Below are 27420 nucleotides of genomic sequence, written 5' to 3' on the forward strand. Positions count from 1 at the left end.
TAGCTCTTTTTTATCTGTCTTTTTCTGAGACTATGGTTGCTGTATATTCTGTTATGACATCAATACTTCTGGGTTTTTTACTCTTCACTTGTAATTATTCCTTTTAAAAGAAAATAATAAAAACCATTTAAACACAAAAAAAATAACTTGTGCATTTTGGAGCCGATTCTGCATAGGATGCTGGTCTCGGTAGCCGCCTAAGAAGTGGCTGAGAATCGTATGCCAGCATCCAATACAGAATCACATCTGTAAGGGGGGGAAAAAAAAAAAAGACACCTTACCCCCTGATTCTCTAACTGGCGCCCATGTCACCAGCGCTGGTTACAGAATCGTGCTTCAGATGCGGCTGGCTGAGCTGATCGCAGTAAGGGAATTCCTGATCAGCTGAGCCACCAGGACTCCCCGAAGCCATGGCTTTGGGGAGTCCTGCCAGCTGAGCTGATCAGGAGAAAAATACTCCTGCTGCAATTAGCTGAGCCAGCTGTGGCAGGGGACCCCATAAAAAGTACCCCTGAAATCAGCAGGAGGGATGCCCACTCCCTCCTGCTGCTGACCCTCCTGAAGAGCCAACACTCCCTCAAGTCTGAGAATGGCAGGAGGGATGCTCCAAACCCACTCCCATTGAAAACTGGTGGGAAGGATGCCCATTCCCAACTGCCAACACCCACTGGAACCCCCGAAACCCCCATAGCAGGAGGTATGCTCACTGGTACAGATTAGAATCTAAACTGGTGAAAAATCAATATAGGCTACCCAAACAAATTTTACAGAAAAAGTATAATTTGATTTCTTTGGTTCGTTTTATAGCATACAGTTGACTTCTTCAGTTAACTCACAACGATGTTATTTATGGGGAGAGATAGGTTTTTATTGCTCTTCTAAAGTTCAAGAGCCAATTTAGGGATATGATGGGGGGGCACAGTTGGTTCCAATAGCTAGGTATGAAGTGGGAGTAGGAACGACTTCTGCCTCAGACAAGCATGTAAGTGCTCCAAAAGCTTGTATCTTCGGGCTGCTAGTCAAACCAATAAATGTGACCAAGACCTCAAACCCCCTAACTCCATGTACATCAATGGGACATGCAGCGAGCACCCATAAAGTCTTCAGGACCAGCAAGGGGCCACACAGTCTGCACTTGAGCTCTGCTACAAAGGGAACGGTCTCCAAGCTTCCTAATTGTTAGTGCAGACTTCGCTATGCTCATGTCACCCCTCTCCTTAAGTCACTTCACTGGCTCCCTATCTGCCATCACATACAGTTCAAGATCTTATTGCTGACCTACAAGTGTTTTCATTCTGTTGCCCCTCAATATCTCTCCTCGTTTCTCTCTCCTTATACACCTCCCAGAGAACTCCGTTCCTCAGATAAGTCTCTCTTAACGTTACCCTTCTCCTCCACTGCCAATTCCAGACTTCATTCCTTTCATCTAGCTGCCCCTATGCCTGGAATAAATTACCCGAGTTTGTCCATCAAGCCCCTTCCCTTGCCTTGTTTAAAAGCAGACTGAAAACCCACCTTTTTGATATAGCTTTCAATCCTTAACCCTACTCCTCTGCCCTCCAACCCAGCCAGCTGATTAAGCGTTCCCCTTAATTATATCCATGACATCTTGTTTGTCTGTCTTCTCTGTTTAGATTGTAAGCTCTTTCGAGCAGGGACTGTTTCTTACTCTTTGTGACTCTGGGCAGTGCTGCAAGCGTCTGGCAGCACTATAGAAATAACAGCAGTAGTAGACCAGCTAGGCAGGTTCCCCTAAGGGTTGCCCTGCTAGCTATAGAGAATGACATGGGGACAGAATCCATCCCTGTCCCCACTGTCAATAGTAAACACATGAACTCTCATCTAAATAATTTTAATGGACCATCAGGAGGCAGGTGATCAACTCTGTGAACTGTGGGTGGGAGGTTGGTGATCTTGGAGCACATATTTAATTATAAAGGAACAGGGCTGGATTCTTTAATAGAATACACTTACTCTTGTAGGTCTAAATGCAAAACTGAATTGGATTTCACTGGTGTGAAACCATTGGTTAGGACTAGTCAGCTGACTACAGAATTTAAAATGACATTAGACGTCATCACCATTTTGTAAGCTCATAGACTGATTAAGACTGTGCCTGAACTTATAGAAGAATTATAAGTACACAGATGTGAAATTAGAGATTTGAGGTAAAATGTGGTTTTAATTAGGCTGACATTTTCACCTTTACTTGCAGAAAATTCCTCCCTGATATAGCTGATGGCGAAACGTAGCACTCTGCCAGATGCTTATTTTTCTGTGATTTCAAGAGAGATTTCTTCATTTGAGATAAGGGCCACAACATTTTCAAAATTTTTATTTCACTATTCACCTTTATAGATTTACTCTCCATAGTCTGTGTCCCGAAAAAGGTAAAAGACAGATGAAGATCAAGTCTAGGTAATGTGCATCGTTTTGATATCATATGCTATGAGTGAGGATGGAGGGGAAGACATTTTAATGTCAAAATTAGCAAGTTTAATACTGTTAGCAATATTTTTGGTTTAAACATACAGTGGAACCTCGGTTTGCGAGTCACCCGGTTTGCGAGTGTTTTGCAAGATGAGCACTGCCCCGATAAACGAGCATTTACAGTCCAGGAAGCGCCGCTTCGGGGGATTCCTCTTCCATCTTCCGGCCAGCCTTCCACTTCGGGCGCCGTCCGCAGGTTGGAGGACATCTGTCTGGGTCTGCGCGGCCGGGTGCCGTCCCCCCCTGTGCGCGTTACATATGACGCGTCAATCATCGGCGTTGTGCATGTCGTGCGCAGCGTGCAGGTGGGGCAGCGCTCGGCTGTGTGTGCTCGGGTGGGGGCTCTCCAGCATGCAAGGGGCATCCGACGTGGAGGGCTGGCCGGCGGATGGAGGAGGCATCCCTCTGAAGGCACTGCGAGGTTCTCCGGCGGCTGGCATCCCCCTTCCAAAGCGGCACTGTCGGGTTCTTCTTCCAATGATGGATGGAGGAAGCAGACGGAGGAGACGGCGCTGTAGCACCCGACCCCGACAGGTACATACCCCGGGTTCTGGAACCAATCGTTGCTGTTGCCACTATTGTCTATGGGGAACTTTGATTTGATAAACGAGCATTTTGGATTACGAGCATGCTCCTGGAACGGATTATGCTCGTAATCCAAGGTACCACTGTTTATTGCTACAAGAGGGCATCAAATTTCTCTGCCTATATGTAGTTGGTATGATGGCAAGTTGCCAACTAATGTTTAATCATGAGTGACTTTAACCTACATAAAGTGGCTGGGACAGATCTGGCTACCTTGTTATGCAGATCCAGGCGGGTCTTTATCTGCTGACATTTATTATGTTACTGGGCTTAGAAAACTACTGCGCAAAAAAAAAAAAAAAAAGTCTTGAAGAAGTGATGATTATCCTTGGAAACAGCCCGAACATTTAGTGATTTTCATAAGTGCATGGTTTATTGGCACCTACATGACACCAGATAAGGTTGTCAGCAAATTAACAGCAGATAGTCTAACTCTCATATTTCCTCAGAGTTTATCAGTTCATAATGTAAGTATTTATAAGCACCGTTTCTAGGATTTAACCCCGGAAAAAACGTCTACTCTGTTATGTGTGTGCATGGTATGGACACTGTCTGCTCTTTTATATGTAAATTCCACGATTAAGGGACTCTTTTACAAAAATGTGCTAAAATCACGTTTCAAGTTTATTTAAGTTTCGTTATCCCGCCTTTTCAAAGTGGCTAACATTCATAACACATTTGAGTGGGGTGAAGACAATTAAGACAGAATACTAAAAAGACATCAAATATTAAAATGACATTAAAAAAAAAAACAGAACAAAAACACCAACAACAATAACTAAGCATTAAAACATACGACTGTACTGGCACAAAAAAGAGGGGGGGAAGAACTACAATATTTTTGAAAGGAAAGAACAAATAAGGATAAAACAAAAGGTAGGGTGGACACAGCAGATTTTCTGAGCAGAAAGGCTGGTCAGAAGAAAATTCTACTGTTTGGTTAAAAGAGAGCATCCTTAAAAGGACGGCTGCGCTGCAAAAGCATCTTCAAGTTTTTAAGCTTGATTTAAATTTGTCTAATGAATTCTCGAATATAAGATGGACCTGAGTTCCATAATGTGGGTGCGGTGACAGAGAAAATGCAATTTCTCATAGTCTTAATAACCCTTAAATATGGGCTTAGCAGGCGGTAAAATCCCCCATTAAAACGTGCTAAGCCCCTATTTTCCATGCCAGCATATTAAAGCTTTTCTTTTTTGCAGGTCCCATATTAATTTTTCCATGTAGGATCACAAAAAAAAACACCCAACCATGCAGGAGACCTTACTGCCTCCTATTTAGGATGCACTAAGGGCCAGATTCTGCAAACGGCACCTTAATCGGCGGCCACCTAAAAAACACACCACCAATCACGCTACGGTGCCATTTGCAGAATCGCGGCTAATGTCAAAGGTGGGCACCAGACATATAGGCCAGAGTTTTGTAGACCTACCTTTGACGAGAACTGCCATCTAAAGAGACACTTAACAGTGCCTAAAGTTATTTCTGGTGTAAACTATGCCCACTTTAACCTTATGGACCATTAAGTGTCTCTGTAGATGTGATGACGGTGTCCTTTCTTGCAGGTGCCTCTGGACGCCTATTTTTTTTTTAATCACTTTTTAATTGGTTTTAAGCGGCACGGTCAATTATCACGCTGATTGACACCTATTAAAATGATCAAGTTAGGTGGCACAGTTTAGAAAATTTGGGCCTAAGGACTCAATTCTACAAACAGCGCCTAGAAATGTGGCACCTAAGTGCCTGTCAGCATTAAGTTACGTGACATTTATAGAATCGTGCCTAGTGATGCTTAAAGTCAACTTAAGCGCCGGAAGGCATCCCATTTATGCCAGGGTTTTCTTGACCTAAATGCTAGTGCGTAAGTCCAAAACAGGCGCCTACTTTCCAGTAAGCGTCTTGGACTAGAATGCCTACCTGAAAGTGGTAGGTGTCTACCTTCCACCCAATTAAATTAAATTTAAGCCAATTATAAGGTGCTAATTACTTGATATAAGTGCCAATTAAGCATTTTAAATAATTAAGTTAGGCGCCTAGATCGGCTAGGCACACAGATCTAGATGCCTAACTTTAGGGACTAGATTCACTAAGCTCACAGATCGTGTCTCAACCAGTTTGCAAGCGTTCCACAACCCCACCCCAATTCACTAACCACCTGGCCGATCAACCTCCCACCCAATCCTATCCACCCATGCAAATGAGGGGAAATAGCATTCAAAGTAGGAGGCAGCGATTCACTAAACAGAAGAAGAAACACTGATTGGGCTGGCCGATCCAAAAAGAAGTGACTGCTGAGGACCGGGTCGCTGCCGACTCTCCTGTTCTCTGCCGCATGTTCTGTCCTGGCTAAAGCGTGTTCTGTTCCATCTGCAGCATGTTCTGGCTAAAGCGTGTTCTGTCCACTCAAAACTGCAGCCACCCCCTCCCCTTTGTTTTGACCTCACTTGTGCGGTCTGTGCATGCGTCTGAATTGCTCTGCAGCAATCCGTGGGATCGCTGTGGGGTGTGCCTCCGATCAAATTAATTTGCATGAGGACGCGAAGTGAATTGGTCGCCCGGCAAGACTCGGCCACGGATCGCCCAACAAGGGGAGCTTTAGTGATAGAATCTGCCAGTAAATGTTTCCTCATTAAGATATCACACATTTTGAAGGAAACAAACGAGTTAGAATATATAAGGAGCCAAGGCAAAGCAAAAGCTTCCAAAGATACCCCCAAATAATCTGCTGTGCTTCCTGTGGGATAAACAATTGCAAGCATGAATCTCTGTCACTTGACAGATCATGAAACAGAAGAATACAAAGGCAGATAACCAAGTTCCATAACCCATACAGGGGCATAATTTATTAAGGTTTTTTTTTTCCCATAGACAAAAGGAGAAACGCTTTATTAAATCAGGCCCATTATGATGTTCAAAATGGGAAACCACATGCAAAGACATTTATGGAAAATACGTTCTTTCCGTGCAAAACAAAATTAAGCTGGCATTTATATGCATGGGAATACCATCTAATGACTAGAACTCTGCTAAGGTCAAGAGTTTAAAATCTGTACTGTATTCAAGATTATTCCGTATAAAAGTCTCAAATGCACAACTTAATTGTGGCTTTCCTTCAGTTTTCTCATCTAAATAACCTTGATATTCTATATGAAACCGAATTATAAAAATATTGCAGAAAATTCCAACAAATATTCAACGAATTATTGAATTCTCAAGGGTAATATTCAGCAGGGGGGCTACTGCCTAGCTTTAAATGGGTATGAGATCTACTTAAAGTTATATGCAGTAGCCCAATGTGTATAAGTGCAAGGTTATAGAATCAATTGTTATATTAGGTATTAAATTAGATATTGTATGAATGATTAGTCTATGGGTCTATCTTTTACTTTGTATATAAATTGTAAACCGCTCTAGTTAATTGGAATAGAAAGTTTTTAAATAAGTGACACTAATTTTCAGTGAGTGACTATAATTGCACTAATTTGTAGTTCAACATGTTGCTGCCCTTGGTCAGTATTCTACAACCTTTTGCATGCAATTTAGGGAGCTGCATGGGAATGGGGTCCCATGGGTATATCCTCCAATGCCACGAGGATCTCGAGGGAATGGAAGCACCTCTTGTGGGGCTCCTGGGGTGTATCTCAATGCTGACGGCCTCCTCCTCCTCCTTCCTTCCAGGCAGGCGCACATGTTTTGTTTTTTGTTTTTTGTTTTTTGCAAAGCTGTGGGCAGCAGTTCCAACATGTTAGCCGCAGCCTACCCAGAAACTTTCCCTCTGTTCTTCCCAATTAATATTTCCAAATTAATAAAATGTCTTAGCTTATTTGTAAATGGGTCTCTACCACAGCTTCTCATTCAGCAGCATAATTAAATCAAATAACTACATCTGAAGTTTATGAGGCTGGGTGGGGACGGAAGGGATTACTTGCAGGGACAGACAGGGATGGATTCAGGGACAGGCAGGGACGAGTTTAATTTCTGTCCTCGTGCAACTCTCTAATGCAACTTCTAAGGGCTGGGTGGAAGTAGGAGGGGGATGGGCAGGCCCAGCATGTATATGCTAAAGTTATAGAATACTGTCAGTGATGCCTGTTACCACCAGCAGCTAGGTGTGAGTATTAAGACCAGCCTTCGACATGGCCAAAGTTAGGCGTTAAAATGCACACTTGTGCTATTATTCTAAAACGGTGCTTATGCGAATAATTGCCAATATAGAATTTGCGCTTAATTCCCAGAATTTTAACACCTAACTTTAGAGAATTACCGCAGAAATGTACATTTTATTTATTTAAAGCTAGACCAGTTATTTACCCATCATTGCAAAAGACAGCACACTTACATATTCAGCAGCTGAATTTTGGCCCTGAATAAATGTTTTTCCATTCCCATTAACCTCAATTCAAGCTCCTTTTTCATGCGTACATCTTTGACCAGGATTTCCACGTATCAGATATGCATGTGGAAATGAAAGTCTTTACACGTGCAAATCATAATGAAAGTTTCCAAAATAAGCATTTTTTTTGTATCTAAAATGCCCTGCACAGTTGAAATGCCTATCACAAGTGCAATGAAGGTGCACTATTCAATGAACATTTTTTAAATATAGATTTGTCCATAATGTGTATTAGGCCTAGTCTAAAATTATTCCAAATACTACAAAATGTGATATGACTGAAGTGGAGTAGAACGGGTACAAGTGGATCACTCTGTCAAAAATTACAAAGACTAGGGGATACTCTATGCAATTACAAGGAGGAAATAGGAGGAAATATTTTTTCACTCAGAGAATAGTTTTCTGGAACGCATTGCCAGAGGTTGTGGTAAGAGCGGATAGAGTAGCTGGTTTAAAGAAAGGTTTGGACAATTTCCTGGGGGAAAAGTCCATAGTCTGTTATTGCAAAAGACATGGGGGAAGCCACTGCTTGCCCTGGATTGGTAGCATGAAATGTTTCTATTCTTTGGGTTTTGGCCAGTTACTAGGGACCTGGATTGGCCACTGTGAGAACGGGCTACTGGGCTTGATGAACCATTGGTCTGACCTAGTAAGGCTATTCTTACGTTCTTAATGTGAGTAAGACTGGAAAATTACCTTTCAAGCTCAGCAATTTGCTTATCTTTGTCATTCTTCTCATTCTCCACTTCCTTGAGGATTTCTAAGAGTCGGTCAACCTCAGCCTGGGCCTTGCCGCATTCCTCTCGATAGTACAATACTTCTTTATCGAGCTGTTTCACTCTCTCTACAAGCTCTGGGTTCATCCGCAAGTCCTCTTCTCCTTCGTGAGCCTTCAATGTTAAATAAAAATCGAATCTTAGAAAAACCGCTGCAACATATACAGCGACTCACAGGTTCATAGCAGCAGAAGTGGAGTTTAAAAAAAAAAAAAAGGATTCTGGGTATTTTGTCAACTCTCAGAAATTTAAACTTAACAAAAAAAAAAACCAAAACATTTTCCACCCCCTTTTTACAAAAGTGTGCAAGAGGTTTTTTAATGCCGGCCGGCGTGCTGACTGCTCTGCGCTGCTCCGACGGTCATACAGTTCCTATTGTTGATTAAGAAGGCTTAAGATTCTGTTCAAAACTTTCAAAGGTGATATTTAGCAAAGAAAGGTATATCCTTATTATTTGTGCCTATGAATATAATCCTCCCTCATTTTTGTTACTAAACTGTGGTCAAAAGAGTTATATAAATGTAAATTATTTCACAGAAATAGCCTTATTGTATCTAACTGTAACTTAGGATATGCCCTATGGAAAAGTGGGGGCGTTTTTAAAAAGAAATTGAGGAATTTTTTAATTTTTTTAAAAAAAGGAAGGGTTGTTACTAAAGTTGTGGAGTGGAGTGTGTGGCGCAGTGGTTGGAGCTACAGCCTTAGCACCCTGGGGTTGTGGGTTCAAATTCTACGCTGCTCCCTGTGACCCTGGACAAGTCACTTAATCCTCCATAGCCCCCAGGTACATTAGATAAGATTGTGAGCCCACCGGGACGGAGAGGGAAAATGCTTGAAGTACCTCTATGCAAACCACTTTGAATGTGGTTGTAAAACTACAAAAAGGCAGTGTACAAATCCCAGCCCCTTTCCCTGATGTCATAATGCCTCATTCCACCAATAAAAGCCAACCTCGTCAGTGATGTCACAATAGCTTCATTGTCCTATGCTTGGCTCACTTCTACTACATTTTGATTTCTAGAGTGGTGCAGTGGTTAAAGCTACAGCCTCAGCACCCTGGGGTTGTGGGTTCAAACCCCGCGCTGCTCCCTGTGACCCTGGGCAAGTCACTTAATCCCCCCATTGCCCCAGGTACATTAGATAGATTGTGAGCCCACCGGGACAGATAGGGAAAATGCTTGAGTACCTGATTGTAAAAACCGCTTAGATAACCTTGATAGGCGGTATATAAAATCCTAATAAACTTGAAACTTGCACATACCGTATTTAACAGCCAAAAGTAACACAGAGCAAATAAAAGGCTGTGTGGTAACTGTTAGAGGCATGCCCAGCATTTCCCCTGCAGTTGCCAAACAGACCATTTCACTATTACTTGTTACTGTCACCTGAAGATATGGTATAGTCCATGTCCAAATTTGCCCCGCCCCCACACTAAGAAGTTAGGGCCAGATTCTATAAATGGCACCCTATTTGCAGACGCCTAGCGATGCCTAACTAAAATCTGTGTGCAAACCAAATTGCTGCAATTAACTAAGGGCAAAAACCGAAGACAACAAATCCTCCGCAGAACACAAACAGTGAAGGAGATGCAAACCAAAAGGCTTTATAATAGAGGAAATTTATTTGGTGATTAAAAATGACAACACGATTCATGTTTCGGCCAAAGGCCTGCATCGGGAGTCTCTCTGCGTCTCTCATTCTCCATCTCTGTGGACAACAGTCTCAACCTTCCTGTTTTGTCTGCTCATACTCTAGGGGTCTTCTCTGACTCCTCTTTCATCGCCCAGATATAACATATCGCTAAAACCTGCTGCTTCTTCCTCTGTAATACTACCAAAATTCAATCCTTCCTCTCAGAGCACACTACCAAAACCATTGTCCACGCCCGCATCACCTCGCACTTAGCCTACAGCAACTTGTTATTCTCAGCCCTTCCGCTTAGCCATCTGGCTCCCCTCCGATCCGTCCAGAATTCGGCTGCACGACTCATATTCCAGGAGAGCCACTTTACGCACGTTACCCCTCTCCTAAAGTCACTTCATTGGCTTCTCATCTGTTTCTGAATACAATTCAAACTCCTCTTACTTACCTACAAAAGCACTCACTCAGCTGCCCCTCATTATCTCTCTTCACTATCTCCCCTTATGATCCTCCCTGTGAGCTCCACTCAGCTCGTTTTTGTGCCCTTCTCTTCGGCTGCCAACTCCAGACTCCGTCTCTTCTGCCTTACTGCGCCGTATGCTTGGAACAAGCTACCGAAATCCCTCCGGTGGGCTCCGTCTCCAGCAGTGTTAAAAGCCCACCTTTTGAGAGTGCTTTCGACTCCTAACTCCTTTCACCTTAGGTTCTGCATCCCCAACCTTATAAGTCATGTCTGTCTATCCAAATTAGATTATAAGCTCTTCCAAGCAGGGATCATCTATAAATGTCAAAATGTACAGTGCAGCGTACGTCTTCCAGTGCTATAAGAGTGATAAGTAGTAGTAGAAGGGGGAGTGACTGTGGTGAGTAGGCCATTCAAACAGGAGGCGTTATCTGAGTTTGTGTTTCCCGCCATAAGCATAAGTTTGTGACTGTGACTGGACAAGGCAGGAGAGGAGATTGGCTCGGGGGGGGGGGGGGGAGGTTATTACGGAACCCGCCTTCAAGTCGCAGGGTCTTTCTGTTTATCAGAAGCAGCTTTTTCTCTCCTTCCGAGATGTGGGAGCAGGATCGCTGTCTTTTTTTAAAAAATTTGTTTCGCAGGTCACTTGATGCAGCGGCGGGAACCAAGGTCGGCCTGCTCATCAGGTGATGAGCGGTTCTACTTCTCAAAGCTCAACAAGCCGTTGGCTAACGGGTCGGATGACCCGCTGGAGGCTCATAGGTCTGTTTCATCCTCGGTCCCTAGGTGACAGGGCAGAGCTAGAGGAATGAAAACATATTACTTATTAATATTGTTAATTGCTATAGCTCGTTAAAGAATGGTTTATAATGTTAACAATTTCTTGGTTTGCAATAAACAAAGCTGTGGCCTGGTTCTTCCTCCAATTACGCGTCCACTGTTTTTATATTACTCCATAATTGCTATTTAATATGAATGCGTTGATCAGGGTAGTAGGGAACATGTGGAAAATTGAGTAAGTCTGGGAGGGGAAAGGGAGGAGTTAGAGCTGCCTCTACTCAGACTGTTTCAGATCCTTGAGTTATACTGTAGAATTGGGCTTAGTGAATGGGAAAAACCCAAATAATGGCATGCCAAGCCTATTTACTAGTGTTGCTTAGTGAAAAAGCCACTTAGTATACAAAAACCTTATGTCTATACTTCCTAAAGTAGGGAATGATTACTAAGCTTTTTTCCCCATAGACACAAAAGTGGAATTGACCTAGTAATCCTTTTTTTTTTTTTAAATACTGACAATATTCACTTGAAAATTTACAGTAGAGTAACAGTCCTATGAGTCAACAATGTCACAAAAAAAACAGCAAACACATGCTTGAGCAGGCAACGATTTACTCACAAAGCAACCATCACGGCCAGCACAACATAAACAACATGGAAGAGTAATTTGCAGCCAGTGTTTTGCAAGCTCTGTGTTCAATTAACCCCCAACAGATGTAAAGGATAATATACTGCAATGTGCAGCCTACCCCTTGGCTTCCATGATTCCCGACTGGCTTCTTGAAAGAGCAGGCAGGAGAAAAACAAGGCAGGCAAGCGATGAAACAATTGAAAGTCCAAAAACAAAGCATGCACGATGGGTCCCCCAGAAAAAGTTACATCTGGTTTTGCATTCTTAACAATTATTCAATGAAAAATCAAATGAAAGTTTAAAATGTATTACAATAAAACCCTGATTTTGTTACAGTAATAAAATATGTTAACATCCTTTAAGCATGAAGACAGCATTGTACTTTTATTTTCAAAATATGGTCAATAATAAATAATAAATATGGTCAATAATACTAATAATAAAGGAGATTATTACATAGGGAAATAAGCTTCTGTGTCCTTTTTATTTTTTTGCCGATACAACATTCAATGAAAGTCTCACGTTCATTTCTTTTTATGGAGCCAATTTTGCATATTGTTGGGTTGGTTCTTTCCAAATTCTGAATATAAATTGAAATACTAAGCCCCCCCCCCCCTTTTACAAAGCCACGGTGGAGGTTTCTTCCGCAGGCCAGAAAGGTAAATGATCCAACACTCATTGGAGTTCTATGTAAAAAGACAGCATAAATTGTTTGCCTAGTCAAGAATTAATAGCCCAAATCAGTTCTACTTTGGACAGCTGTTAATTTCTGGTAGCACAGGTTTGGGCTAAGCCATTATGTGTTCAACCACATTTATAAGCAAAACTGATCCTTCCAATTGTATTTAAAACTGTACAACAGACTTCTGCTGTTTAATTAATAATCAGTCAGAGTTGTCCGAGCGGCTATTGGGACTAGTTCTCAAATCAATCTAGAAGATATAAAGTGATGTCAAGGAAAATAAATTTTCATTTGGAGTTGCTCTAGATCAGTGGTCTCAAACTCGCGGCCCAGGTATGTTACCATTGTTCTGGAACGTTGCCCGCCTCACTGCTGTAACCTCAAGCAAGCGCTTTTCTGCATCTTTCTGCATGTTGCACTGCTTTCAGCTGTGTATAGCTGAAATTATCAGAAGCAATTAAGGAAAGATTTATAAACTATAACGAGTTTTACTTCATGCAAAGTTGTCATTTCTTTAACTATTTTTTCTGCGGCCCTCCAAATGCCTACAAATCCAAAATGTGGCCCTACAAAGGGTTTGAGTTTGAGACCGCTGCCCTAGATTAAACAAAGGGGACCTTTTACTAAACAGATAACTTCTAATTTTACAGGGTAACCAGTAGGACCGGAATCAGCATTTTCTTATTTTGGTCCTGCATTAAAATGCATATTACAAATCCAAACCAATATTGTTTTATATGTAACATTTTCAAAGAAACTAATATTGCGGTCTGGTCATAACAATTCAACTAAGTAAAGTTCAATTGTATAGAGTCATCAGAAGCGGGACTCCAAGGAACACGAGATCCCAAACTTATGGAGCTAAACATCGCTACGCTTCTTCTTCGGCTCATGTATTATTGAATGAAAATTATAAGCTAGTAGTCTTTGAATTATTAAATATGTAAATAGCTTACTATAGATTTTATCAAAGTTATCTGTAGAGCATTTAGCTTATACTAAGAAGCTGAAAGAACCAATGCTGACATGCATGTTTTGTATGCAAGATACTGCCTCAGGGCGCAGTATTTTTAGATCATTAAAGTTTTAACCATAGCGAGCACCAACGCCAACCTCAGCGTGTGCAGTTCGTATAAGCTAAATGCTCAGCCAGGACTCTACAGATAAGTTTGACAAAATCTATAATAAGCTATTTAAATATTTAATAATTCAAAGACTACTAGCCTATAATAAGTTTCATTCAATAATACATGAGCCGATAATGAAGCGTAGCGACGTTTAGCTCCGTAAGTTTGGTATCTTGTGTACCTTGGAGTCCCGCTTCTGATGACTCTATACAACTGAATTATACTTAGTTGAATTGTTAAGACCAGATCGCAATATTAGTTCCTTTGAAAACGTGATTTATAAAACAATATTGATATTTGTATTTATGAGTTGCTATATGTGTGAGGCACCAAACCTTTCAAGTCGTCTTCAGCCAGTTTATGTGATTAAAATTCAAATTAGCATGATTCTTGACCACAGCTAATGAGGGCAGGAAATCAGGGACAGATTCTGTAAACGGCGCCTAAATCGGCAAGCACCTAGAAAAAAGGTGCAGGCTGTGTGCCAATCACAATTTAGATGCCATTTACAGAATCCCATCTAATGGCACCCAACAAAAATTTAGGCCAGGCTTTTACTGGCCTACATTGCAGGCACCTAAGTGCCTATGTCTGCTTCCATTCCCAAACATGCCCACTTGGGTGTTAGGCACTACTAGAATCAGGTAGGCACCTGTCAGTCAATTAATTTTTTCCCCCCCCCCCCAATTATGAGCTTGTTAAAGCTCATAATTGAATCTACTAAGGTAGTTTGGATAATTAAGGTAGGTGCCTAAATTGGCTAGGAAGTTTTTCTTTACCCAGCGTGTGGTGAACACCTGGAATGCGCTTCCAGAGGGCGTAATAGGACAGAGTACGGTACTGGGGTTCAAGAAAGGATTGGACAATTTCCTGCTGGAAAAGGGGATAGAGGGGGTATAGATAGAGGATCACTGCACAGGTCCTGGACCTGTTGGGCCGCCGCGTGAGCGGACTGCTGGGCGCGATGGACCTCGGGTCTGACCCAGTGGAGGCATTGCTTATGTTCTTATGTTCTTTTCTAGAATCTAGCCCTAAATGCTCCTACGTTAACTGTAGGTTAGCCAGTTGCCCCCGGATTACGAGTGCGCAAATCTGTGTGCACTGCTGATTTGCACGTGCAAGTTACTTGTTTAACGAGCCAATCAGCACTAATTGGCAACAAGTACTAATTGATGTTAACTGGCACTAATTAGAATTTACTTTGGCGTGAGCAGCGAATGAACTTGTTGCCTGGGTCGGCTTCGGCGCGCTCTCTGATGTCACTTCTTCCCGGAAATGATGTCGGAGAAAGCACTGAAGCCGACGTGGGCAGCAAGTTCATCCGCTGATCGCACAGAAGTTAAAAAGGTATGGGGAACGGGCGCGCACGGCAGGGAGAGGTGTGGGAAGGGGAAGCGGAGAGGAGGAGAGGTGCTGGCACCCCGAGGAAGACCGCACCCAGGGCGGACCGCTCCCCCCTCACATCCCCCTTACTATGTCACTGTCTGTAAGGATATTCAGCGGTACAATCCAAACCAGTGTTTTTGAATATTTGGCCCATCGGTCTCAGTCAAAGGCAACAAAACGGTCTAATATTTTACCCAAAACAACAGACAGTAGAAAACACGGGGGATGGAGATTGGTTTGTTTGGCCTCTCCTACCAAAAAGTGCTGAGTCAGAGCAAGGGCACAGCATGGGCATTTCACCTAACACAGGGATAGTCCGCCACATTCAGCTGCCATCCAGATAGCTATGCAGATAAAATTAGGGTTAATCCAAATTACTGCACACAATCTTTAAAGTAATGCCAGACATTCGTTCATTAATAGCCATCTATCAACTTGGTTCCACTTAGAACCCAGTGGTTAAGAAATGTCCACTAGATCCTCAGATGCACCACTCCACGTCCAAAAGCCTTTCATAAAGTTAAACATTATGTTAAACAAGTAAAAATTAAAAAAGTAACAAGCTTTAAAATCAAAAAAAAGATATCCATTAGAGTGGATCCGGTGAAGACTTTGCACATAAAGCTCAACGTTATGAAAGGCTTTTGGACGTGGAGTGGTGCATCTGAGGATCTAGTGGACATTTCTTAACCACTGGGTTCTAAGTGGAACCAAGTTGATAGATGGATAAAATTAGGGAAGCATAGCTATTTGGACAGTGGCATAATATTGTCACAATCCACACAGCTAGCAGAAAGCACCACGGTCCACATATATTGAGCACTGTGTTCTATCTGAACATTTCTGAATATATGGAGTAGCTTTAAATACTGAGGCCGGTGTTTAAAAAAAAACAACAACAAAAAAAAACACGCTGACCGCAGCATTTGAATATTGTCCAGGATGGCAAAACAGTATATTTGGCCCTGGTTTCTCTCCTCACAAAAGATCCGTAAATCTGTGTTTCCTGAAATATTATTATGTTCCCATTTTAACATTTGTAAATTCATATGAACCCCCCATAAGAACATAAGCAATGCCTCCGCTGGGTCAGACCTGAGGTCCATCGTGCCCAGCAGTCCGCTCACGCGGCGGCCCAACAGGTCCAGGACCTGTGCAGAAATCCTCTATCTATACCCCTCTATCCCCTTTTCCAGCAGGAAATTGTCCAATCCTTTTTTGAACCCCAGTACCGTACTCTGCCCTATTATGCTCTCTGGAAGCACATTGGCTAAGGCTCTTAACATTTGCATCTCCTCTTCCTATAGGCTAAGGCTCTTTGCACCTGCATTGTGATGTCATAGAGCTTTATGGTAATAGAAACCTAGAAACATGATGGCAGATAAAGGCCAAATGGTCCATCCGCAGCATCCACTATCTCCTCCTCTCCCATAAGAACATAAGCAATGCCTCCGCTGGGTCAGACCTGAGGTCCATCGTGCCCAGCAGTTCGCTCACGCGGCGGCCCAACAGGTCCAGGACCTGTGCAGTAATCCTCTATTTATACCCCTCTATCCCCTTTTCCAGATGACAATTAAAACAAAATAGCAGCCCTCCACTCACCTCCCTTTTCCATCCAATTCCTTCTCCCTCCTCTTGTCCAAAACAGCAGTAGCAGCAGTCAGCACTCACAGATGCCAGTACTCTGCATGGGTTTCCAGTCTAACAGGAAGCCCACACAGGATGAGGGAGCAGGGACTGCGAAAGTTCACTGACTTACGGGCATAGGTCATTGCGGAGGTCCAAAAGGAGGGGGGGAGCCATCTACTCATGGAAGAGCTGCACTGGCTGCTGATTGCTCAGCAAGTCAAATTTAAACTATTGCTTATCGGGTTCTCTATCTGAATTTACCTCAGCACCTGACATCTTGGTCCAGATGCACTAAAGCCAGTGATTGTCGCTAAACTTGTTTTGACAGCTTTAGCGACGATCGCTGGGTAAGCATATCTACTGGAAACCACAAGAGAGATTAGAGAGAGGTATTTATTCTGATAATATGTTAATTTGGTGCACTGCATGAACTGCGTAATTTCAAAAATTTCTATGATTAATTTCTTAGTACTAGATCATTAAGCAAAATAATGCAATTTAAAATGAATTTAAAAAAACCCAAAAACATCAACTCCTAAAAAATATCTGAGGCAGTTATCTAATAATGCATAAAATAGATTAGGCTGTTTTTAATTTCTGTTCCTATTGAAAAATCTGCTCCGACTTGATGCATCAAGGGTTTCTTCTTACGTTGTGCCTCTTCAGAAGTAGGTCTTTCATTCCCGATAGCTAAAAAAATGCAGTTTACAGCATAGTTCTGTTTCTTATCAAGCACAAACTTCTGAACATTTTGCTCAGACCGCAGGTGTGTACCAAGGCTCATTTTCTAAACTTCCCCCGCTCCCTGATATTCAGCCCTGTGGTAGTCAAACAGTTTTAAAGACGCCGACTGCCCGTGGACTGAATCTAATCCAGGTATTAAATGCCAGGGTCTCAACCTGGCACTGAGGTCCTGATTCTATAAATGGTGTCGAATTCCTAGGCACTGCAAGGCACAATTGGCAATCAACCGCTAGATGCCATCTATAGAATCACATCTAGAGGTGCCTAAGAATTCATAGACACCAGTAGGCGTTAAACCCTTTGGTGCACTGCCTAAGTCAATCCACGTCCAAACTCCACCCTGAATCTGCCTCTAACCACACCTACTTTCCAACAGACACCTCGCTGTAGATGCCTACCTCGAAGTGGTAGGTAACTAAGTTAGGCACCTAATAGCAAATTATTTAATTGGTTTTTAATGGTACTTTCAATTATCGGTGCCAATTAAGCCAACTGGAAAAAATTAAGTTAGATGCCTACATCAGCTAGATGCACCAATCTAGGTGCCTTTTATAGAATCAGGACCTGAATATCTGGGTCAGACGCTGACCCGGAAATTATATGGGTCTCGATACCTGCATAGCTAAGTGAGTAAAGATAATCTGCCCAGCTATGCATAACAGTGGGCTCCTCCCTGACTCTGCCCATAGAACATCCCAGCACTAACCACAATGTGCCTTAGAAGTCACTGGAGATATTCCACAGTACTGTGTGGTTAAGTGCCAATGAATATCCTGGGTTGGCCCATGGGGGGGGAGGGGTTAAGTAGGCACAAGCCTCTCCTGCCAGCTTAAACGCTATTGAATAGACTCTTTTAAGTGAATAAATCTAAAGAAAAATAAATAAAGGTAACTTTTTGAATATTGGCAGCAATTTTACTTTATTTTGTTTATTCTTTTTTTTTTTTTTTTCTAATAGCATATTATACAATGTACTTTAATCCAGGAAAAGGCTGCATAAACCAAAAGAAAGCAGTTAAGCGAAAGAACAGAAAATATACATGCAAAGAAATACTTTTAAGGATCCTTCAAACTTTGTCTAAATTAATTTACCCCCTAGTTCTTAACGCGTCTTCAAGTTTCTGCAATTTGACTTGGGTGAACTTTTAAGGTTAAATTTGTGCATTTCAGAATCAAGAGGATACATGATTGAAGACATAAAAGCACTTAAATATCCCCTCCAAGGTATTAACTGCTAAAGCAGTGTTTGCTACGTAGGACTCGTTTTCTGCAGTCAGCAAATTAGATACCGAGTGAGACTTTTTTTTTATTTTTTTTAATAAATTCTGGGTGCACACTGAGTTGGTATTCCTCAGATTCACCCAGCTTGCCCATGATGGCCTCTTCTGTGAACAAGCACCCTTTAAGTGGTGTACCCACCCCTGCTCGACATCACAATTTTTTTTTCCAAATTATAGGAGGTATCCCCATGCTCATTAAAAAGAATTTTCAAGCTCAACTTGATATGTTACCTAGGGATATTACACATTAAAAACTCCAGAAGGAAGCTCTGCTTGGAACGATGCAAGTGTAAAGGCGAGAATTAGTGACAAATCTGAGAAACTGAAATAATCCCCAATACACCCTAGAATAGGAGTAAGGTTGATTCTGTAATAGGATGCATAAAATGAACCTGTCTAGAGACATTATCCTGAGTATAAAGCTTAGGAGGCATTCTAGGAGGAACTCAAAACATTGTAACATAGATAAAGACCTGAACGCTCCATCCAGTCTGCCCATTAGTTATACCCATTAAAAAATCATGATTAAATTAACTTGTCTCATCTTTGATATTTCTGGGTCATAGATTGTAAAGTCCACCTGGTATTGTCCTAGGTTCCAAATGCTGAAGTTGCCTTCTAAGCTAACTCCAGCCTATCCAACCATCATGTTTGCAGGATATCTACCACAAGTCTGGCCAGTAACATCCTCATGTTCCAAATTAGTGGAGTTCCCAATGATGCCCTTCCAAGCCCATCTTACACCAAATCACCACATATGGGACACAGACCATGCAAGTCTGTCCAATACCGGCCTTAGTTCTCTAATTTACATCCTTCATTTTCTAATTAGAGATCTACTATGTTTATCCCACATTTTTTTTAATTCCATCTCTGCTTTTCTCAGGATGGCATTCCAGGCATCTACCACCCTCTCCGTGAAAAAGTATTCCCTAACATTGCTCCTGAGTCTTCCTCCCTGCAATCTCAAATTATGCCCTCTAGTTTTACCATTTTCTCTTCTCTGGAAAAGATTTGGTTCTATATTAATACCTTATAGCATATTTACAATTTTGTCTTTATCTGCAGAAAACATGTCACCTGGCAGTCTTCCAAGCATGAGGAAATTTATTTGCCAAGGAAAATATCCGATGTCTAGACTTGAGATGTGCCAAGTGCCCCTTTAGGACTGAACACCTACAAGTGCAGACTGCGGCACTATGAACCTGATGTGCTACAAGAATTTCTCATCTTTGAAAGGCTTCTGTGCATCATTTTCTCACTCCCCAAATTTGATTATTCATAAACCAGTTGTGTTTGCACCAAACCGTGTTAGCAGCTGCCACGCAGCAAAAGCCCCGAAGTGCTTTAAATCCCTATGGGCTTTGGGGCAGTTACCAAGGGGGGGGGAGTCAGATTTGCTATTGAAAGAGATATGCACAGAAAATAAGCTACAGATGATCATTTAAAGAGGTAATTGGGAGCTTTGTAGAACGTTTTACTATTTTATAATGAAATAAATTATTTTTGTGCCCTTTAGAAAGTATGGAACCATCTGCAATAGGAGCTCAACATCAAAAGTGTAGAGACAATAAATCAAGATGTGTTTTATGATTCTAAAGTTTTAACTAGCTAGTGATGTAATGCTGTAACAACCATAAAAATTAAGGGGCCAGAGCAAAACATTTCTCTGTGTGTGTATGCTGTAAATACCACTCTATGTGGAAAGAGCTTAGGGGTCCTTTTATTATTCTACCACATGGCCCATAGGTATAAAACAGGATGTCCATTAGCACATGCTGAGCTTTAGAGAAAGGGCCCCTTAGTGTACATCAGTAGAGGGACCCAAGAATGTGTTAGGATAAGAATGTTAAATTCAGCATGCCTACACATGCAAATCAAGAAACATCATCATATGCAAATGTGAATTTTGCATTATGTTCAACCTTCACACTATTTATTAGGTACATGCCAACTGAAAATATTTAGTAATGATCTCAGGCCAACATTACCTCTTAAGCTGCAAAGATGCCCTCCGCCCGCATTCTGCCAGTGGGTAGCGGTGACTTGATATCATGCTTTCAATCATGAGGAACAGAACCTGCCCATCCCTTGCAATTGAAAACACGATATCAAAGGCCTCCAACCCCTTACCCAACTTGTAGAGATGTGGGCAGAGGACTGCTAAACATCTTAAAAAGAACATTACCTCAGACTGGGTTTAATTACTGATATGCGACTGTTAATTACCTAGGAAAAGCTAAATAGCATGATTAGTTTAGCTCACGCATCCTTAAGCCCGAAAAATTGGCAGGCTCCTCTCCAGCCTGGAAGTGGGCATTCAGCGGAGGAGGAGGTGAATCAATCTGCCCGAGTGGAGACTGGATTGATAAGCCCCAGAGGAGCAATGTGTAATGAGTTGTTGGAAGGAGGGACTCTCGTTGATTCCCAGCCAACAGAACCCAACACTGAAACTGGTGGGATTCCTACTCTAAATGATCAGTTTGGGGAGTTAGCTAAGCCTGTGAAAAGTTACTATGGACGACCTGTGGAAAGCTATAGTCACCATGGACTCCAACCTTAAAAAAGCTGTATCTATGGTGCGTTCAGACTGTGCCACTATTAACTCCAGGATCAATGCGTAAGGAGTAACTGAAAGAACAGAGTGAGTCCATTAAAAGGCAGATTAGTCAAATAAAGTCTCTGGAATTTGAGATGGTTAAAGAAAGATCTTATATTCAAAAGAAATTAGAATATATGGAAAATAAACAAAGGAGGAACAATTTGAGAATTTTGAATTTTCCGAAATCTCTGATAATTCATCCAGTTGAAATGGTGAGGAGGTATTTAAAAGAGGCTTTGTCGTTCCCAGAGAAAAGTTTACCACCTATAACAAGAGCACAATATATCTCTACAGGTGGGAAAAAGCAAACTGCTTCTACCCCTATGAAAGAAGCGGGAACACAGGATACTAAACTAGATCTGACACACTTTTTGGATAACTCATTAGAAGTAATAACTGAAATAACTACTCTAATAGTGATATTCGCCTTGGAGTTTGACAGAGATTTAATCTTCAAGACTTATTTCCGGCACATGAATAATACCTTTTTGGGCTCACCAATTAGAATATTCCCAGATATCTCTAAAGAGACAGGAAAAAAAGAAAGATTTCCTGGTTTATATACCTAGGCTTATTGCCATAGGTGCATCCTCTATTTTGAAATTTCCTGTAAGATGCTGTCTCATTAGAAGGAAAAAAATTACCTGTTTTTTTGAGCCTAAACAAATACTTGAATTTATTGTGGCTAAAGAAGGGGTTGAGGTTAACTATTGGTTCAACGGCTTTGCCAACAGTTTAACGAATCAGCTGTCTGGGAAGTGAAAATGTCTTGTTTCACCTATGTAATTTTCTTATTTTTTCTTTATTCATTTTTCCTTGTTCTTTGATCAAAAACTTTGTGGTCTAAATAATATACAGTCAAACCTTGGTATGCGAGTAATGCGGATTGCGAGTGTTTTGCAAAATGAGCAAAACATTCTCGCAAATCTTGCTTTGCAAACTGAGCGTTGACCTGAAAACCGGCATCACCCCCCACCCACCCGCGATCGTGCACCGGCACACAGCATCAACCCACAGGACGTGCTGGTGCCGAAGGAGCCTGCCGCCTGCCGGTGATCTCTGCTGGGCCTTGAGCATCTGCGCATGCTCAAAGCCTTCTGGCTCTCGTTCTCTTCAAGATTCTGAGATTCTCGGAGAAACCTGAGAATCTCATTAGACTCTCGGAGAGAGCAGGAGCCAGAAGGCCCTGAGCATGTGCAGATGCTCAAGGCCCAGCAGAGATCACCGGCAGGCGGCAGGCTCCTTCAGCACCAGCATGTCCTGTGGGTTGGTACTGCGTGCTAGTGCACGATCGCGGGTGGGTGGGGGGAGTGATGCCGGTTTTCGAGGGTGGGGGTGGAAGCACGCCAGTGGCCTCAGGAGGGGGTCTTTTTGGGATGTGGTAGGGTGAGATGTAAGCATACCAGTGGCCTTGGGGGGGGGGGGTGTCTTTTTGGGATGTGAAACGAATCGCCCGCGTTTCCATTCATTCCTATGGGGAAAGGTGCTTTGATATACGAGTACTTTGGTTTATGAGCATGCTTCTGGAATGAATTATGCTCACAAACCAAGGTTCCACTGTATTTTCCTTTAAATTTGGTTCATTATATCAGTCATTATAAAACTGATGTATGTTTATTTCTAATCTCTATGCAAGTGTATGTTAACTTGTTCAATATTTTTATAATTTGAATACAGAAATAATAATTTTTTTTAAAAAAAACCCAACAAGCCATTAGCTGAGAGAATTGTGAAACACATCTACATAATTGTTTGCTAAGGTATATTGTGGGGTTTGATTAACCTCTATAATGTTTTTCATGTATTTGGGGGTGGGGGGTTGTATGTATGTGAAGCAGAAATATTTTTTGTATGTGTTTTGCAACCCGCCTAGTTAATAGGTGGGATATAAATTTTAAAAATAGATAAATAAAAATAATTTTCACCTCAGATGTGTCTTCTCCCCCAAAAATGTTATATACCCGGCTTTACAAGCATTGCTGCATACCTCATAATATAGAAGGCACAATGGCTGCAAAAACAGGCTCAAAAACACCGGGATCAATTTAGGAATCACAGTAATTCTTGCTGGGCTTCTACTGGCCAGTGAATAGAAGTATTAAGTACATCCATGTGTTTTGCAATGCAGTTAAAGCACAGTAAATGCACTGTCTCTGTGCTAACTGTATGGGAAAATGCTGGGCACCCCCAACAGTTAACATACAAGCCTTACAATTATCTGTGTTAATTTTGCCCATTAAGGCTTGGAAACTACAAAACGTTAAGGCATTTTAATAAACAGGACCTTTATTTGCCAGTTGTGCCCAGAGCCAGTTCACCCAACTTTGACCTAGTCAGCTGCTAAGACTTTACTAACCTTAGTAAGTATTTTGACAGAAGATGATCAAATTATTGTTTGTTTCATTGTATTCTTTTATAGAAATTAATCTATTTGATCACACAGGCCAACAAAAAAAAAATTTTTTTACTTGGTGCCTTGGGTTTTTGACCTTTCCCAAGGTTATCTGGGGCGCCGATTCAGAAAATTGCATTGGCTGGACTGCATCAGCTCTAGTTTCTTAGATATGGTACCCTTGTTTTTTATGCCATTGGGCCAAACATAAACATTGGGCAAAAAAAAAAAAAAAAGATTGGCCTCTGGGGGAATATATGGTGGTTGGAGGACAAAATGTAATCCATGACCCTTTGGTAGTACGAGATAGAATCATACTGCCACCACTATATATAAAGCTAGGCCTGATAAAACTATTTGTAAAGGCTTTGAATAAAGACGGTTCTTGCATTGAATACATAGCACATATGTTACCTGGACTTACCATGGAAAAACTGAAGGCAAAAATTTTTGATGATCCACAGATCAGACAACTTATAAATGACCCACATTTCAAAGCATCAATGAATGAAACTGAATCATGTGCCTGGCCTTCATGTGTTCTTGTGAAAACTTTCTTGGCAACAAGAAGGCAGTCAACTACACACAATTAGTAGAGGATATGCTCTTTCATTTCAACAGGCTTGGCTGTAACATGAGTGTCAAGTCCATTATCTGCACTGTCACTTAGATCGCTTTCCAGAGAACTTTGGTGACTTAAGCGAAGAGCAAGGTGAAAGGGAATATAACAAATTTTTTAAATTAATATGGGGCCCATTGATGTCTTTTGTAGAATTATTATCATTTTGTTGACATATTAATTGCACATCCAGGGGGGAGGGTGGAATATAGGTTTTAAATGGTTCTTATCTTTCCTAAGGATATTGGGAGGGAGGGAGGGTATTTTGGGGGTTTGACAAGCAGTTTCTGAATGTTTAGAAATGCTTAATTTATGGTTATGACATGTATAGCGCATTTTGATAAATTATGAAAATTTTATACATACTTTAATGATAATGGTTAGGTAGGATAGGGGAGGGGAATTCATCTGTTTGAATATTAAGTGATGTTTAAAGTGTAAAATGTTTTTGATTCTGTTTTCACTTATTGAAAGTATTAAAAATAAATAAAGAATTAAAAAAAAAAAAAAGATTTCACCAACATAAAAACAATGGAAGCCAGATACCAAGGAAGATGGAATGCATACATGATGCCAGATTATTGTCGAAATCTTATGTAGGATTGTCCTGGCAGATCCCACTCTCAGAAGTCTTACAAAAGGAACTCCTTAAGAATCATAAACTTGTGCTTTTGGTGTGAAATAAGTAGATTTTCATGTTGTATACTTTTCTTTTAATTTTTAATATGTTTCCTTCATGGTTAAAAGACATTAATTTAAACACAACGTTAAAATATCCTGATTTTTTAATAGGCGAGCAGAGTGACGAGTGGTATATGGCACATGTTCTGTATCTCAAAAACTATAGCTGATAGGAGAAAACTGGTACCATTTTTGGAATCAGCAAGTCAAATATACCCAGAAACAGGGCTAACATTTGAGGCACCAAAATGAGTGTTAGCCAGTGTTATTTAATTGTGATTATTTTAATATATTGTTTGTTTTTACATTAATTATTTGATTACAATTAAATGAGTCTAGAGAATAGATTCTTTCCTATTGTGCAATTGTAGTTCTTTTCCTACTCTTTTTAGTCTGTAAACTGCGTAGACCTGCTGCCAGATAAGGTACTATAGTAAATCTTAATAAATGTAAACATTTACTATTAAAAAATTCTCATTTGGGGGGAATTCTAAGGTAGAACAATATTTCAACCTTATGCTGAGTTGAAATGAACTTCAGTTGAATATTTTTACTTGGACAAGATATTTATTAGATGAACAGAATATCATTTTCGTCCAAGGAAAATATAAAGATAGAACCTCTTACACTCAGTTCATATTTCTATAGTGCAGGATACCTCGTACTCAGTTTGAAAGATCCAATAAAGTATTCCACGAGCCTGATTCATGAAGATTAGCTTTGTGCATGCTTTTCCATTCATAGTGATTTGTAGACCTAAAAGGCGGTAATATTTATAAATTAAAACAAATTTTCAAGGAAATAACTTTAAGGTCCACAAATCTCAATTGCTTTTGTTACCACCAAAATAAGAGATCATCAAAAATGCTTTACAAAGCTACATCTACAATAAGAATAGTACAACACAATAGCAGCTCAGCAAATTCTCATGCCTTTCAAATGTGACAGCGGCCATTTTTAAAAGTGACTTACTGGGTTATACATCTGATTGAACAACTGCTCAGCTTGCTACATTGCAAAGTTGGGAAGGAATGAAGCATATACAGGAAAAGAAGGAAAGACCCAGGAAAACAGCATTAGCTTGACAAATCCAGTGCAATTTGCACAGAAGAACTTGTCGTTAAAAAAGAGTAGAAATTTAAGTTTCCAAACATTCCATGGTGAAAGAGAGGCACTGGGGAAACATAAATGTTGACTTTGGCCCCTTAAAAAGAATAGCTTAAGTAAGAAATTAAAGGTTTGTGTTACTTTCCCTTTCTCAAGTTAAATAACCCATGAAATAAAGAAAGCTGTCCACTTTTGATGATACATTAAATGTTGGCCCCAGGCAATGAATCACTGCAAGTAAATGTAAGCCAAGACTGCAATTTACCATCAAACTTTCAAAGATGATTTCTTAAACACCATCATTAACTGTATGGTTCCTTTCATTTAGTATTAACAGAGGGCCTTTACCTTTGTAATATTTTGTAACATTTTAGAAAAAGACAAACATTTCATGTAGATAAAATACATCCAACGAAGGAAATTCCAAAATACATAACTGTGACTGGACAGTATGAAGGAAATTAACAAGACTAGTATCTTCAATATCAACCACCATGTTCTTACTGGATAGGTCTATTAAGAGAAGGGAGGGAATAAAAATCACTTTAGGGCTAGTTTACTAAGTCTGGGCTTAGCGTGTTCTAAGACAGAACTTTCCCAAGCGCTAAGCCCAGATTTACTGCGCTGGACTTTTTTTTCTTTTGTAGGTCATGGTCTGTAAAAAAAAAAAAAAACAAACCAAACTCAGGAGCACTTAGGGCCTGATTCTATAAATGGCACATAGCGGCACTACTTCATGCAGTTCTCAATCAACTGCAAGGCGTCCAATATAGAATTATGCCTAGTGCCACCTAGGCATGTTTAGGTGTCGCTAAACATCCTTCTGGTAGGTGCGGGTATATTAGGCCAGGGTATTCCTGGCCTAATTTACCTGCACCTAACTACAACGCCTAGCGACGCATACGTCAACCACGCCTATACGCCATCCCTAACCACACCTACTTTCAGGTAGGCATTGATAAGCATTGGAAGGTGCCTCAACTTAGGCACCGCTAGGCGTTGGGTGGATATCCGTGTGCAACCTACATTGATAAATAAAATCATGCTTTTTTTAATCGATTTAACAGCATGGTCAATTATTACGCAATTTATATCAATTAAAAACAATTAAGTTGCGTGCAAAACTAAGTTAGGCATCTGTGATCAAGGAGCCTAGCGGCACCTAACCTAGGCACTATTTATAAAATCAAGCCCTTACCACCTCCTATGTAGAGACACTAAGGACGCCCATGTTAAAGTCAATGCTCTCCAGTTAGCATGTGCTAATGTCAGCAAGCTGAACAGCGCTTCCATGCCAATCCTCCACCCTGACATACCCCCCCTCCAAAAAGAAAAATAAATATTACAGAGTTAGTAAGAACAAATGACAAAACCAATGGAACATGCTTTACCGTGTACTGCATTAGGCCATTTTAC

The 27420-nt window shown here is 41.0% G+C and overlaps 1 protein-coding gene across 8 annotated transcripts in view; it reads right to left on the minus strand.

Moving 5' to 3' along the window:
• The window catches only part of ERC2 (ELKS/RAB6-interacting/CAST family member 2), a 779911-nt gene that overhangs the window by 473638 nt on the left and 278853 nt on the right, over window positions 1–27420 (minus strand). For all 8 annotated transcript variants that reach the window (XR_004537423.1, XR_004537420.1, XR_004537424.1 and 5 more), the window contains one exon: window positions 8165–8358. Coding sequence is in view for 1 of the 8 variants with exons in the window: in XM_033926752.1 (XP_033782643.1) it covers window positions 8165–8358 (194 nt within the window). In the remaining 7 variants the exon portion in view is untranslated. The remainder of the gene's footprint in view (window positions 1–8164; window positions 8359–27420) is intronic.

The sequence above is a fragment of the Geotrypetes seraphini genome, chromosome 17, assembly GCF_902459505.1.
Source record: "Geotrypetes seraphini chromosome 17, aGeoSer1.1, whole genome shotgun sequence".
Classification (NCBI taxonomy): domain Eukaryota; kingdom Metazoa; phylum Chordata; class Amphibia; order Gymnophiona; family Dermophiidae; genus Geotrypetes; species Geotrypetes seraphini.